This window comes from Triticum aestivum, chromosome 3B, assembly GCF_018294505.1.
Source record: "Triticum aestivum cultivar Chinese Spring chromosome 3B, IWGSC CS RefSeq v2.1, whole genome shotgun sequence".
Taxonomy (NCBI): domain Eukaryota; kingdom Viridiplantae; phylum Streptophyta; class Magnoliopsida; order Poales; family Poaceae; genus Triticum; species Triticum aestivum.
In genome coordinates, this window is record NC_057801.1 from 744,930,320 (window position 1) to 744,941,227 (window position 10,908).

The 10,908-nt window shown below is 40.3% G+C and overlaps 1 protein-coding gene across 4 annotated transcripts; it reads left to right on the forward strand.

Moving 5' to 3' along the window:
- Nucleotides 1-4,119: 4,119 nt before the first annotated feature.
- LOC123072146 (beta-glucosidase 5) lies at nucleotides 4,120-10,775 on the forward strand. Of its 4 annotated transcripts, none has more exons than XM_044495704.1 (13): nucleotides 4,120-4,161; nucleotides 7,306-7,369; nucleotides 7,485-7,543; nucleotides 7,758-7,833; nucleotides 7,923-7,994; nucleotides 8,171-8,258; nucleotides 8,423-8,681; nucleotides 9,013-9,128; nucleotides 9,218-9,432; nucleotides 9,647-9,675; nucleotides 9,873-9,975; nucleotides 10,125-10,209; nucleotides 10,322-10,775. In XM_044495704.1, exons 1-13 carry the CDS (start codon nucleotides 4,135-4,137, stop codon nucleotides 10,545-10,547), a joined length of 1,419 nt encoding a protein of 472 aa, XP_044351639.1. In that variant the 5' UTR covers nucleotides 4,120-4,134; the 3' UTR covers nucleotides 10,548-10,775. The 4 variants fall into 4 exon arrangements, with proteins under 4 accessions (XP_044351639.1, XP_044351638.1, XP_044351637.1 ...); XM_044495703.1 differs by lacking the exon at nucleotides 4,120-4,161 and adding an exon at nucleotides 5,906-6,409; XM_044495702.1 differs by lacking the exon at nucleotides 4,120-4,161 and adding an exon at nucleotides 6,575-6,934.
- Nucleotides 10,776-10,908: the final 133 nt, after the last annotated feature.

Consider the following 10,908-nt stretch of genomic DNA (forward strand, 5'->3'; position numbering starts at 1 on the left):
AGATGACGGAAGGGTGGTCGAACTCGCTTGCTCCTAAAGAAAGAAGACCGAGCTGATCACTCGAATAGTAGTACGTTGTGAACAAAAGATGTTAAACTTAATATATTTTGAAGCAAAAACATTTTGATTTCAAAATTCAATTATAAAACTTGGGCGAACCCCCCCCCCCCCCCCCCCCCCCCCCCAAATAAAACCACCACCGAGAAAACCCAGGATAAAAAAACTTAGATATCAATGCGAGAACGCATCCACTAGGAATGAGGGTGCCGAGTGTTCTCCTGCAAGAGACGGGGCTCTCGCTCTTGAAGCACCGGTCTGTATGCACAAACTAGTCTAAGCACTCATAGGAAGCAGTCACCATTGCGGGGCAAAAATATTTTAAGATGCCACGTTGCTCTCGCTGTGCTTAGACTAGTTTAATTAAGGAAGAGCAAGGCTAACTGCAGTCTAACGAACGGTCAAGCACCTGCTAGCACCGGAAGCCAGACTTTGCTTCTGTCCCTCCTCCTAAGGCCTTGTATAATGGGAGGTACTTAGAGAGATGCTTAGAAAAATTAACCGGGTTTTTCTGAAGCATCGGTGCCTATTTCTACAGGAGAGACGCTTAGTTAAGCGTCTATCATGTACAAATAAGCACCGGTGCTTAAGAAAAGCCTGGTTTATTTCTCTAAACACCTCTCCTAAGCATCTTCCATTGTACAAGGCCTAAGCACCTGCGTTCAGCAATCTGGAAAAAAAATATCCCGATTTTCTTGTTGAAGAGTCTACCCAAGCACCCACGTTGTACACGGCCTGATGAGGCGGAAGTGGAACCACCAGTTGCATGTGCCCGCACAGCGAAGGAGGTCCGGGCGTCCGACACACACGTAAAGATCTCCAGGAGGTCGGCCGGGAACACGCCGACGACATCAGTTGCACGTGCCTTGGCCATCGATCTAGGTCTCGATCTATCTATGGCTCTGGGGAAGTATCAGTGTTCCAATCCTTGGGGTACTTTTGATGCTCAAAATTCAAAAAAACATTCCTAAATGGTTCAAAATTTTCCAAAAGAAAAAGTGAATGTTCAGAAGGAATGTGACTATGACTCCTAACAATTTTAGACCAAACTTGAAAAGCACATTAAGAAACAAAAAAGTAAAATCCAGTTGTGAATAGTGTCAATGTTGCATTTGTCTTTTTATCTTACACCATTCATGCTAGATTTCACATTTTTACTTCTCAATGTGCGTTTCAAGTTTGGACCTGAAATTTGTAGGGGCTATAGTCACATTTCTTGTAAAAATTCACATTTTTCCCGTAATTTCTTGTTACATTTAAGAATGAGTTTTTGAATCTGGAGAACCGAGAATACCTGATACTTTCGCCTGCGGCTTTGTGGTTTGTAAAGATAAAATTGAGGGGATACATGTGAAGTGGATGTGCAGTCAAGGGGGGGACATTGGTTTGCGTCAAATAGGTTAGTGACGCAGCTCTGACTGGTCCAGCCCATTGGCGAGCGTTGTAGCGAGCACGCTAGTTTGCAGTGTGCTAGTACAGTGCGATGTAAAAATTAATCAAAAAAGTATGACCCCGCAAAGAATCAAACTCCTGACCACTCCCTCGTGAACTCGTGGTGGTAGCTAGTGTAACTGACAAATGAACAACATGAAAGTTTAAGAATTAATTGCCACGGGCAGAACTGAACACTTTCTAAAGATTTTTGAACATTGCAAACTATGGTTTTAAAGGCAAATAATGTTTGGCAAATCCGATGAAAAACACAAATAAAAAATTTAAAATTACAATTTTTTGAAAAGCATAAAAATTATTTCAAATTCCCATACATTTTTAGAACACAAACATATTTTCAATTTCGGAACAAAATTTGAAAACAGTAACAATTTTGAAATTCTGATTTCTTTTTAAAAAAACAAGTTTTTTCTGAAAGTTCTGAATTTTCTTGAAACAAAACATTTTATTGAATTTACGGCAAATATTCAAAAGGAAGTGAATTTTACTTTTTTTTAAACACCAACATTTTCAAAAATACGAACAGTTTTGGGATTTATGAGGAAAAGTTGATAATAAGAACAATTTTTCAATTTTAGAAAACATGAACATTTTTTATAAATTTCCAAACATTTTTCGGAATTTGTAATATAATATTGAAAAACTAGAACGTTTCTCAATACTGAACATTTATTTGAATTCCTGAACATTTTCTTTGAATTTTTCAACCTTATCTGGAAAGTGTACACATTTTTTAAAAACATGGACATTTTTTAATTTATGAACAAACTTGAAGAACGGGAATTTTGTTTGAAAAACTCAAACATTTTTTGTAAACACAAGTAATTTAATTTATAAAAAAAATTGAAAACCATAATATTTTTTGAAATTCTGAACATTTTTTGAAAGAACTGAATATGTTTTCAATTTCGAACATTATTTGAAAATAAGAAAATAAGATAAAATAAACAGAAAAAGAAAAAGAAAAAAGGGGAAAAGCAAAAACTAAAAGAACCATACAACCAGTAAAAAACGGTTTAGGAACCTTCCCAAAGTCGGTTGTAAACCTTCTAAAATGTTCCCAAAATCGGTTATAAACCTTCTAGAAGATTCCAAAAGCCAGTTTGGAACCTTCCAGAATGTTCTTAAAATCAGATTCTAAAGAACGCATGCACCACTCGCTGCTAGGTCTAGTTCGATCGCTAGCTCGATCACGTGTGCAAGACGACGACAATCTATCGCATTGAGCTTCTGTTAGGAAATTGTTGGTTTTCCAATTTTTCTCATATTAAATTTCATGGAAAATGGCATCCGTGCGTAGTAGAGCTCAACACGGTAATCCTATTTAGTGGTCGGGTTTATAGTACCATTTGAGACAAAAAAAAATCATACCCCAGTCGGGCCGATAAAAAACCCACCCGCATCCCCACGGCAAATGAGCTAAACCATCGGAACGGGACACTCCGGCCCGGAACAACAACCATACTATGAAGAGGGGCAAAAGAAGAGACTTTGGCTTGAATTCCAGGAACGGGTCCAAAGTCAAAGCAATTCCAAATTTCTATAAGCGTCTTGACTTCTAAAGATTTTCTTCTGGTGCTACAAAGCTACTTAGAGTTATTCGTGCTCAAATATCAAACCAAGATTTTTTTAAACACAGTACAGACGCAAGCACTCATATACACACGCATACACTCACCTCTATGAACACACACACGCACACCCTATCCTTATGAGCATCCCCGAAAGACTGAGCCGACATATCATCTTAAAATTTACGAAGTCGCCGTAGGCACCTCGTCGTCGACGGGAACGTCTCCTCCCACTGAATATGCATCGCCGGAAATCCTGAAATAAATCCAAGAATAAATGCGAGCACCAGGACTTGAATTCTGGTGGGCTGGGGATACCACAGTCCCTCTAACCATCCAACCACAGGTTGATTCACAAGATTTAACTTGTTAGAAGCACCAATCTTTTTGTTCTGGAACTACCAGCTCAAACATTCCACTTACTAAAACCTTTTGCTTGTTCGACACTTGCAAGCATCAAATTTCATCGGCACTTTTGAGTCATCTCGACTTGCTTATCTTTCTCGCAGTATAAGCCTGGTACATCCACTTGTTTTTTTCCGATACTTCAGAGATGTGACTTAACTATTTTCTGCGTATTTTCTCAAATCTTGCAGTGGTTCCTTTTTGTGCGGTACTACCGAGCTATTTGTTTTACTGGCACTTCTGAGTCGTTCTATCCAATAGAAAAGGTGTTATCCTTTTTGTGTTCGGAGCCACCAGTCATTTTCAATCGGTACTACCGAGTACTATATCTGATTTATCTCCACTACCATGTACATTCAAATTTATTTTATTTGGATCGATAGTTTTGTTGGTTTTCTACCAGTGCTTTCAAGCCTATGTTACTTTATGTATAATGGTTAGATTTTTGATCTCCTCCCCTCTATATATTCTCTACCATACCCCTTCGAGTTGGTAACCCCCAACAACCACCTCATCTATTTCATCTCACCCATTTCACTCCTTGCCAACTACTTTAGCCCACCTCATCAATTGCATTCTTCATCTATCAACCGCATGGAGAAAAGGAGATCCAAGGCAAGAATAGGAAAAGGAAGCATTGGGTGATTCCATGATTGACTTCTTAATTCTTTGCCAGGAAAGAACTCCCCCTTTCTTGAATCACTTCTCCTCAAGATCATCTCTTTCACCACAGCCTGATCCTTTGTGTTTGTGAGAGAGTGTTCCTCTGGATTCCTGACATACACTTTGATTGCAACTATTTCAAGGAGTTCTTTCCAAGTGACTTTGCTTTGCTTATTACTCTACATCCTACCTCCTTCTTACTTGCAAGATTGTTGCTTTCTGTTGCATGCTACTCTTGATATCTTGCATGTTAAGTTCGTGTGGTAGTCTAGTCCTTGTTGCTTAAGTTAAAACCTGCCAACCTTTAAAATGGAAAATAATTATGAGATGTCATGTCCAAGAAACAGAGCGTGTGATTTCATTCTAAGTGTACTTACTCTGCAAAATTATGTTTTCCATGCACACATGAGCTACTTACCAGTATACAATTATTTCTTAATTGCAATTTCAATCATCTCACATATACAACTATTTTGCAATTGCAATTTTGACCATCTCACACGTACAACTATTTTGCAATTGCAATTTTTACCATCTCAAGATATACATGTTGTTTTCATATGCAAATAAATATTAAAATTTGCAAATAAAACATCTTGACCGCTGGTTCAAAAACTTTTGTGTGAGGTTGATATCACGCTGAGGAGCTGTCGTGACAACGAGAAGCAGGACATAGAGACGAGACGAATCGCGATGACATGGACGCCGCTAGTAGGCAGGCGGTAGGGAGTCAAGGAAGCAGAAGGCGTAGGTGAGCAAGCGAGGACTAGGAGACATGAGGCATGTGGCGGAGGGTGGTGCCATGGAGGGCAGTTAAACCAAGGACGTGATGGAGGGCGGTGAAGGTGGGAGCCATTGTGGGCAGCCCAACAATGAGGTGGATAGGGGGTGGGGGAGTAGAGTGGGAGGTCTATGGAGAAGAGGAGGAAGCCAGCATCAGGCATGGAGCAGTTGAGAGTCGAAACAAGGGAGGGATGAGAGTAGAAATTTCCCTCTTAGTTGTTTGGGTTTTTTGGTGATGGGTTGGAGGCCTCTAAAATTAGGTTATGTGGGAGGAAGTTTGGATGCCCAAGAGTTGCAGGCAGTGAGATAGGTGCCTCTTCTGGAGCATGTTTTGAGAGTGCATAATTTGTTATTGTTCACAGGAAAGTGTATGATTAAACTTGCCTTTTTGGGCTCTTGGTAGAATATGGGTTGGACTAACTTTGCGGGCACCCCAACAGACTTATAGCGCGGGTAATACAGGAAAAATCGCCATAATGATTAGTGATGGGCCCACTCATATGCAACTCAACAATACACAAACATTTTTATAACAATATTGTCTGAAAACTAAGTTCGTTTCACTAGTTTTATATATCCAATGAGTGAAAAAACGTTATGTGTTGCCAAAAGAAGCTCACATATTATAGGTACATGAAACTGTCATATAATTTCAAAAGGTGTTTTTATATTTTTATTCTATACGTGAAGAGAAGTGTTCAATAGTGGCAAGGAAAAATGTCCAGGCATATGAATATAAATGGTCGTGCATTTAAATTAATAATTGCATATACAAAGAAAAGTATTCATGCGTCGATATATTTTTCATGTTTTGAGAAAGTGTTCACATGGCAATGAAAAGGGTCCATGCATCTCTCAAAATCATTGATGTATTTTACCCAAAAAATAAGAAGAAAAAAGAGAAAGAAACAGCAAAAAGGAAAATGATAAAAAGAAAGAAAGAAAGCGATAATGCCCATGTGGGGCGCGCGTGGGCGATTTGTCCCTTATATGGTGCTATAAGTGTTTGCCCGTTTGGGGTTGCCACTTGCCCGTCCGCTTTCAAAAAAAGTTGTGGCGCCAAGTCCGGCCTTATCAGTTACCACTGACCAAGGCCACAGGAGCGCGTGAGAGTGAGCAGTGCAGCCACAATCTACCACGAATGTGTGCGTCAAATGGCCGCCGGGGTGGATAAGGGTGATCTTCAGCATTGTGGTCCAGCAGATATTATCTTGGAGACGATGGCAACAGTTCTTGTTTGAAAGCTACGCAGGTTGTACTATAAAGATCGATCGCCAGGGTTAAGAAGAAACATAGTACGGTACCTGAGTAGCGCAGAGAAGGTGGGTGATCGAATCGATCTTGTTGCAGCAGCAATGGCTGCCATTGCCGTCCTCTCCCTGCTGTTGCTCCTCTCTTGTTCTCCTCCCGTTCTTGGCTTCACGAGGAGCGACTTCCCGCCGGAGTTCGTCTTCGGAGCCGCCACCTCCGCATACCAGGTAACGAATGACCCGAACTAGTTCCAACTTGAACTGAAAATTGTTTTTTGTTTGCGCATATTTTATAGGAAAGGCTGTGGACCCTGCCTCTCATGTAATAATAAGCAAAACAAACGAACAAACAGTTATGCTTATTATTACATGTCTTATTATTACATGAGAGGTGGACACCAACAAATAACTGCCGGCCCATGTCTCGCCCATCTGGTTCAACTGTCCGAGTTAATGGGCCGGCCTCGTGACACACGTGGTTTGTTCATTCGTTGCTCTCAAAAAAGTAATGACCCATCGCCCATCGGCCATCACTGTTCGTTCCATCATACATGATGAGCGAGGCCGTCCTATAAGCTACCATGGCCACGAAAGCACATACCATCAGTACAGCCCGCTGCCATGGCCTTCTTCTTCCAGCTCCCCCTGCTCCTGCTTCTAGCCGCCGCCCATGGCGCGGCCCCTGTTCTTGGCCTCACGAGGAGCGACTTCCCGCCGGCATTCGTCTTCGGAGCCGCCACCTCCGCGTACCAGGTAACGGATGATCCTGATCAGTTCGGGCTCCAACTGAGTTTTGTTTTCTTGCGCATATTTTAGACGAAAGGCTCTGGGCCCTGCTTCTCTTCTAAACAGTGCAAACAAACCAACGAAAGCAAGTGTTCGCTAGGATCCAAATTTCCAATCCACCAGCTCTCACAGCGAAGCCCAACAAGTTAACAACCACATAAGCAATTTTTTTTTCATTGTCTGCATGTTTTAGTTAGTTTTATTTATGTGGCTCTCTGGTTATTTACTTTTCAACTCGTATGTGTGGCTCTGGTTTACCCGTTTACCTCTTGCGCATTTTAGCTGGCTTCTCTTGCTCTGCTCCTCTGGTTAATGTGCTCTGTTTTTCTTTCATGCAGTATGAGGGTGCCGTTGCTGAGGATGGCAGGAGCCCAAGCGTCTGGGACACCTTCACTCAAGCAGGTAACTAACCAATTAACCTGTTGGTTCTGCCTAAAAAAAACTTATTGTCAGTATTGTGACCAAATTCAGGGTCCCGGTAAAACTTTGTTTGACAATATTCTCCTTCTCATGCCAGGGAAAATGTCGGATAAAAGCACAGGCGATGTCACTGCGGATGGGTACCACAAGTACAAGGTAATTACGGTTAAATTTACCTGGTGGAACTTGAATTCCTTCTCCATGTTAATTTGATCTTAAAGAATCCCACCCAAAAAAAATGATATCGGAAAAACAAACATATTATACTCTGTTTTGTTGTGGTTGAAGTTTCTCAATATTCCATAGATGGAGAGGATTAGGTTGTTGTTCCTTTGTTGTACACTAATAATGGCATCACCTGATGTTTCAGGATGATGTCAAGCTCATGGTTGACACTAACCTAGAGGCTTACAGATTCTCTATCTCCTGGTCAAGGCTTATACCAAGTATGAAAGCATTCCACAATATTTCTATCCCAGTAGTCAAAACATCTACATAAATGTTTGATCTTTGGTTTCAAAATTGAGAATTGCAGATGGGAGGGGAGCTGTCAACCCAAAAGGCTTGGAGTACTACAACAACCTTATAAATGAGCTAGTGCAACATGGTATGGTTATTTGTACTAATCTGCATAAATTATCATGCACCGACACAAAAAACCATCTTTCAACAACTATATCGTATATGCACAACAGTGACAAATATGTCATAGTTGACAATTTCTTTATTGTTCTTCTTCATTATCTTGAGTTCTGAATCTGTGTAGCCTTCACGATTCTTTAGGGATTCAAGTCCATGTTATGCTTTCCCATCTCGATTTCCCGCAAGTTTTGGACGATGAGTATGCCGGATGGTTAAGCCCTAAAATTGTGTAAGCTCCCGCAACTTTCCATTTGTAATGGTGAAATTGCTCAAAAGCTAAAAATAAGCAGCCTTTCTTTAATAGATAACGGAGGTGGCTTATGCAAAATGCCTTGACAATGTTTAGTTGATTTCTACTTTCCATTTCCTCACCAGTGGCATTAAAAAATGCAGGGAAGATTTCACAGCATTTGCGGACGTGTGCTTTAGGGAGTTCGGAGACAGGGTTTCATACTGGACAACGATAGATGAACCTAATGTCAGCGCACTAGGGTCTTACGACAATGCACTATTTGCACCCGGACGTTGCTCCAACCCATTTGGAATAACAAATTGTACAGTGGGAAACTCAACTGTGGAACCATACATAGCAGCTCATAACATGATACTGGCTCATGCATCAGCTACCAGACTTTACCGAGAAAAATATCAAGTGAGTCATCATGTGTCCAAAACTAAAAGTGAAGCCTTTTTCCGGCATGTTTACTCTGTTTTCTTTAAGGAATAAACTATTAACCTTTCTGTTTTAATCTAAGATTCATTAATCATTACCTGGTTAATATTTGTGAAGAAAGTACTGGTTCACTATACACTGTTTTCAGTGTCTCCATGATTACAATTTGTGTGTACAAGATTATTATATTCTAGGCAGTTTCAACACATTAATTTCATGGACAATAAAAAGACTGCTTTTTTAATTCTGCTTCTTGATGTATTTTCACATGCTAACTTTTATGTGTACATAAAAATACTCTTGCAAGTAGGCTGCCCAAAAGGGAGGTGTTGGCATAAATGTTTACTCTTCTTGGAGTTATCCTATGACAAACTCTGATGTGGATGTAGAAGCAGCTAAAAGATACTTAGACTTCGTGTTCGGATGGTAACATTGTTTGGACTCTTATGTTTATTTCCATGTTCTAGAGAGTTCACAATCAGTATGCAGCTAACCAGCTTGTGATGCTTTTCTAGGATACTAGAGCCCCTGGTGTCTGGAGATTACCCAGATGTGATGAAGAAAAATGTTGGGTCTCGACTTCCATCCTTCACAAAATCTCAATCTCAAGTTGTCAAGGGAGCTGTTGATTTCATAGGAATAAACCACTACTATTCCATGTATGTTAATGATCGTCCTTTAGACAAAGGCACTCGCGACTATTCAGCAGACATGTCTCTTTACCAAAGAGGTAAACAAAATATATGCATTGTTCATTAATTGTAGGCAGAAGGAGTGGGCAGTGCAATTCATTTATCTCGTATAAAATAATGATGAATGTTTTTTTAAAGCACACTGTTAATGTATATATTGACCTAATAATTTGTTGCCACTTCTCAAAATACACACGATTTTGAGTAACCCATTGGCCGAGTGCTAACATAATATTTGTTCTTGTGATGCAGCTTCTAAAACAATCCCAGGAAGTAGCAAGGTAATATTTTCAACAATGCTTGTTAGAGAAACCACTAGCCTGAACTATTTTTAGACATGATCTCTTCATACTACAAATTATAATCTAACAAGAAATACTAAAATATATGACTACACTCAGAGCTCAAATGATTTAGCAAGATATTGTCCACCTTATGAGTTGTGATAAATATATACAATAATTTCTTTTGCTTGCAGAATGTTCCTTCATCTTCTCAAAGTGACCCGGAAGGATTGCAATGTGTGCTGCAGTACCTAACGAAAGCCTATGGGAATGTTCCTATCTATGTGCAAGAGAATGGCAAGTCGATCTAGTCTGGTTGCAACGATCTCCAATTTTCCGTTCTACAGAGCTAGATAAAATTATGTCACAATGTTTTTGCAGACGTCACAGCTTCTAGTTCATTCTAATTTCACTAATATCCTCAGCCTTCCCCTTCATCTCCCCAGGTGTTGCATCTAATGACACTCTCAATGACACCGAAAGGATCGAATACTTGAAGAGTTACATGGGTAGCACACTGAAGGCAGTAAGGTTAGCCATTCAACAAAAGTCACCAAGAATGTAGTTCAACTCAACAGCACTGCCTTCACACAAAATGTCCAGGATTCATACATGTTTATCCTGACATAGTTTCGCTCTTCAGGAATGGAGCAAATGTAAAAGGCTACTTTGTCTGGTCCTTCCTAGACGTCTTCGAGTTCTTTGCAGGGCCCCAGTCACGGTACGGCCTATACCGTGTCGATTTTAACGATGAGGCGCGGCCACGACAAGCCAAGCTCTCTGCTCGATGGTACTCTGGCTTCCTGAAGAACAATGGCAGCTATGTTCAGAACGAGCTCGACAGTACAGAATCTCGTGCTCTGCAATGAGCCGTAAAACAGATAGTAGAAATGTCGAGTTATCCTATGTAAATAAATGTTTCATGTAAATATAGTGGTTTATTACATATACATCATGTAGTACCTTATGTACCTACAAGAGTGGTCGGCAGTGCCCCATGCATGGCCATGTCTCATGATGGCGGTTTAGGTGTGTTGTAATAGGTTTTGCTCGGTTTTCCGCAAATTAACCAGACAATTCTCTTCGGCTTTTATCAATAGATTGAGCCCTTCATGCTCCGTTTAAAAAAAATCTATAATGACCTATTTGATTCAAAGGATTTTCATACAAGATTTGGAAGATTATAACTCTTTGACCTTTTCCTCGTGTTGGTTACTTCGCTTCGGTAAC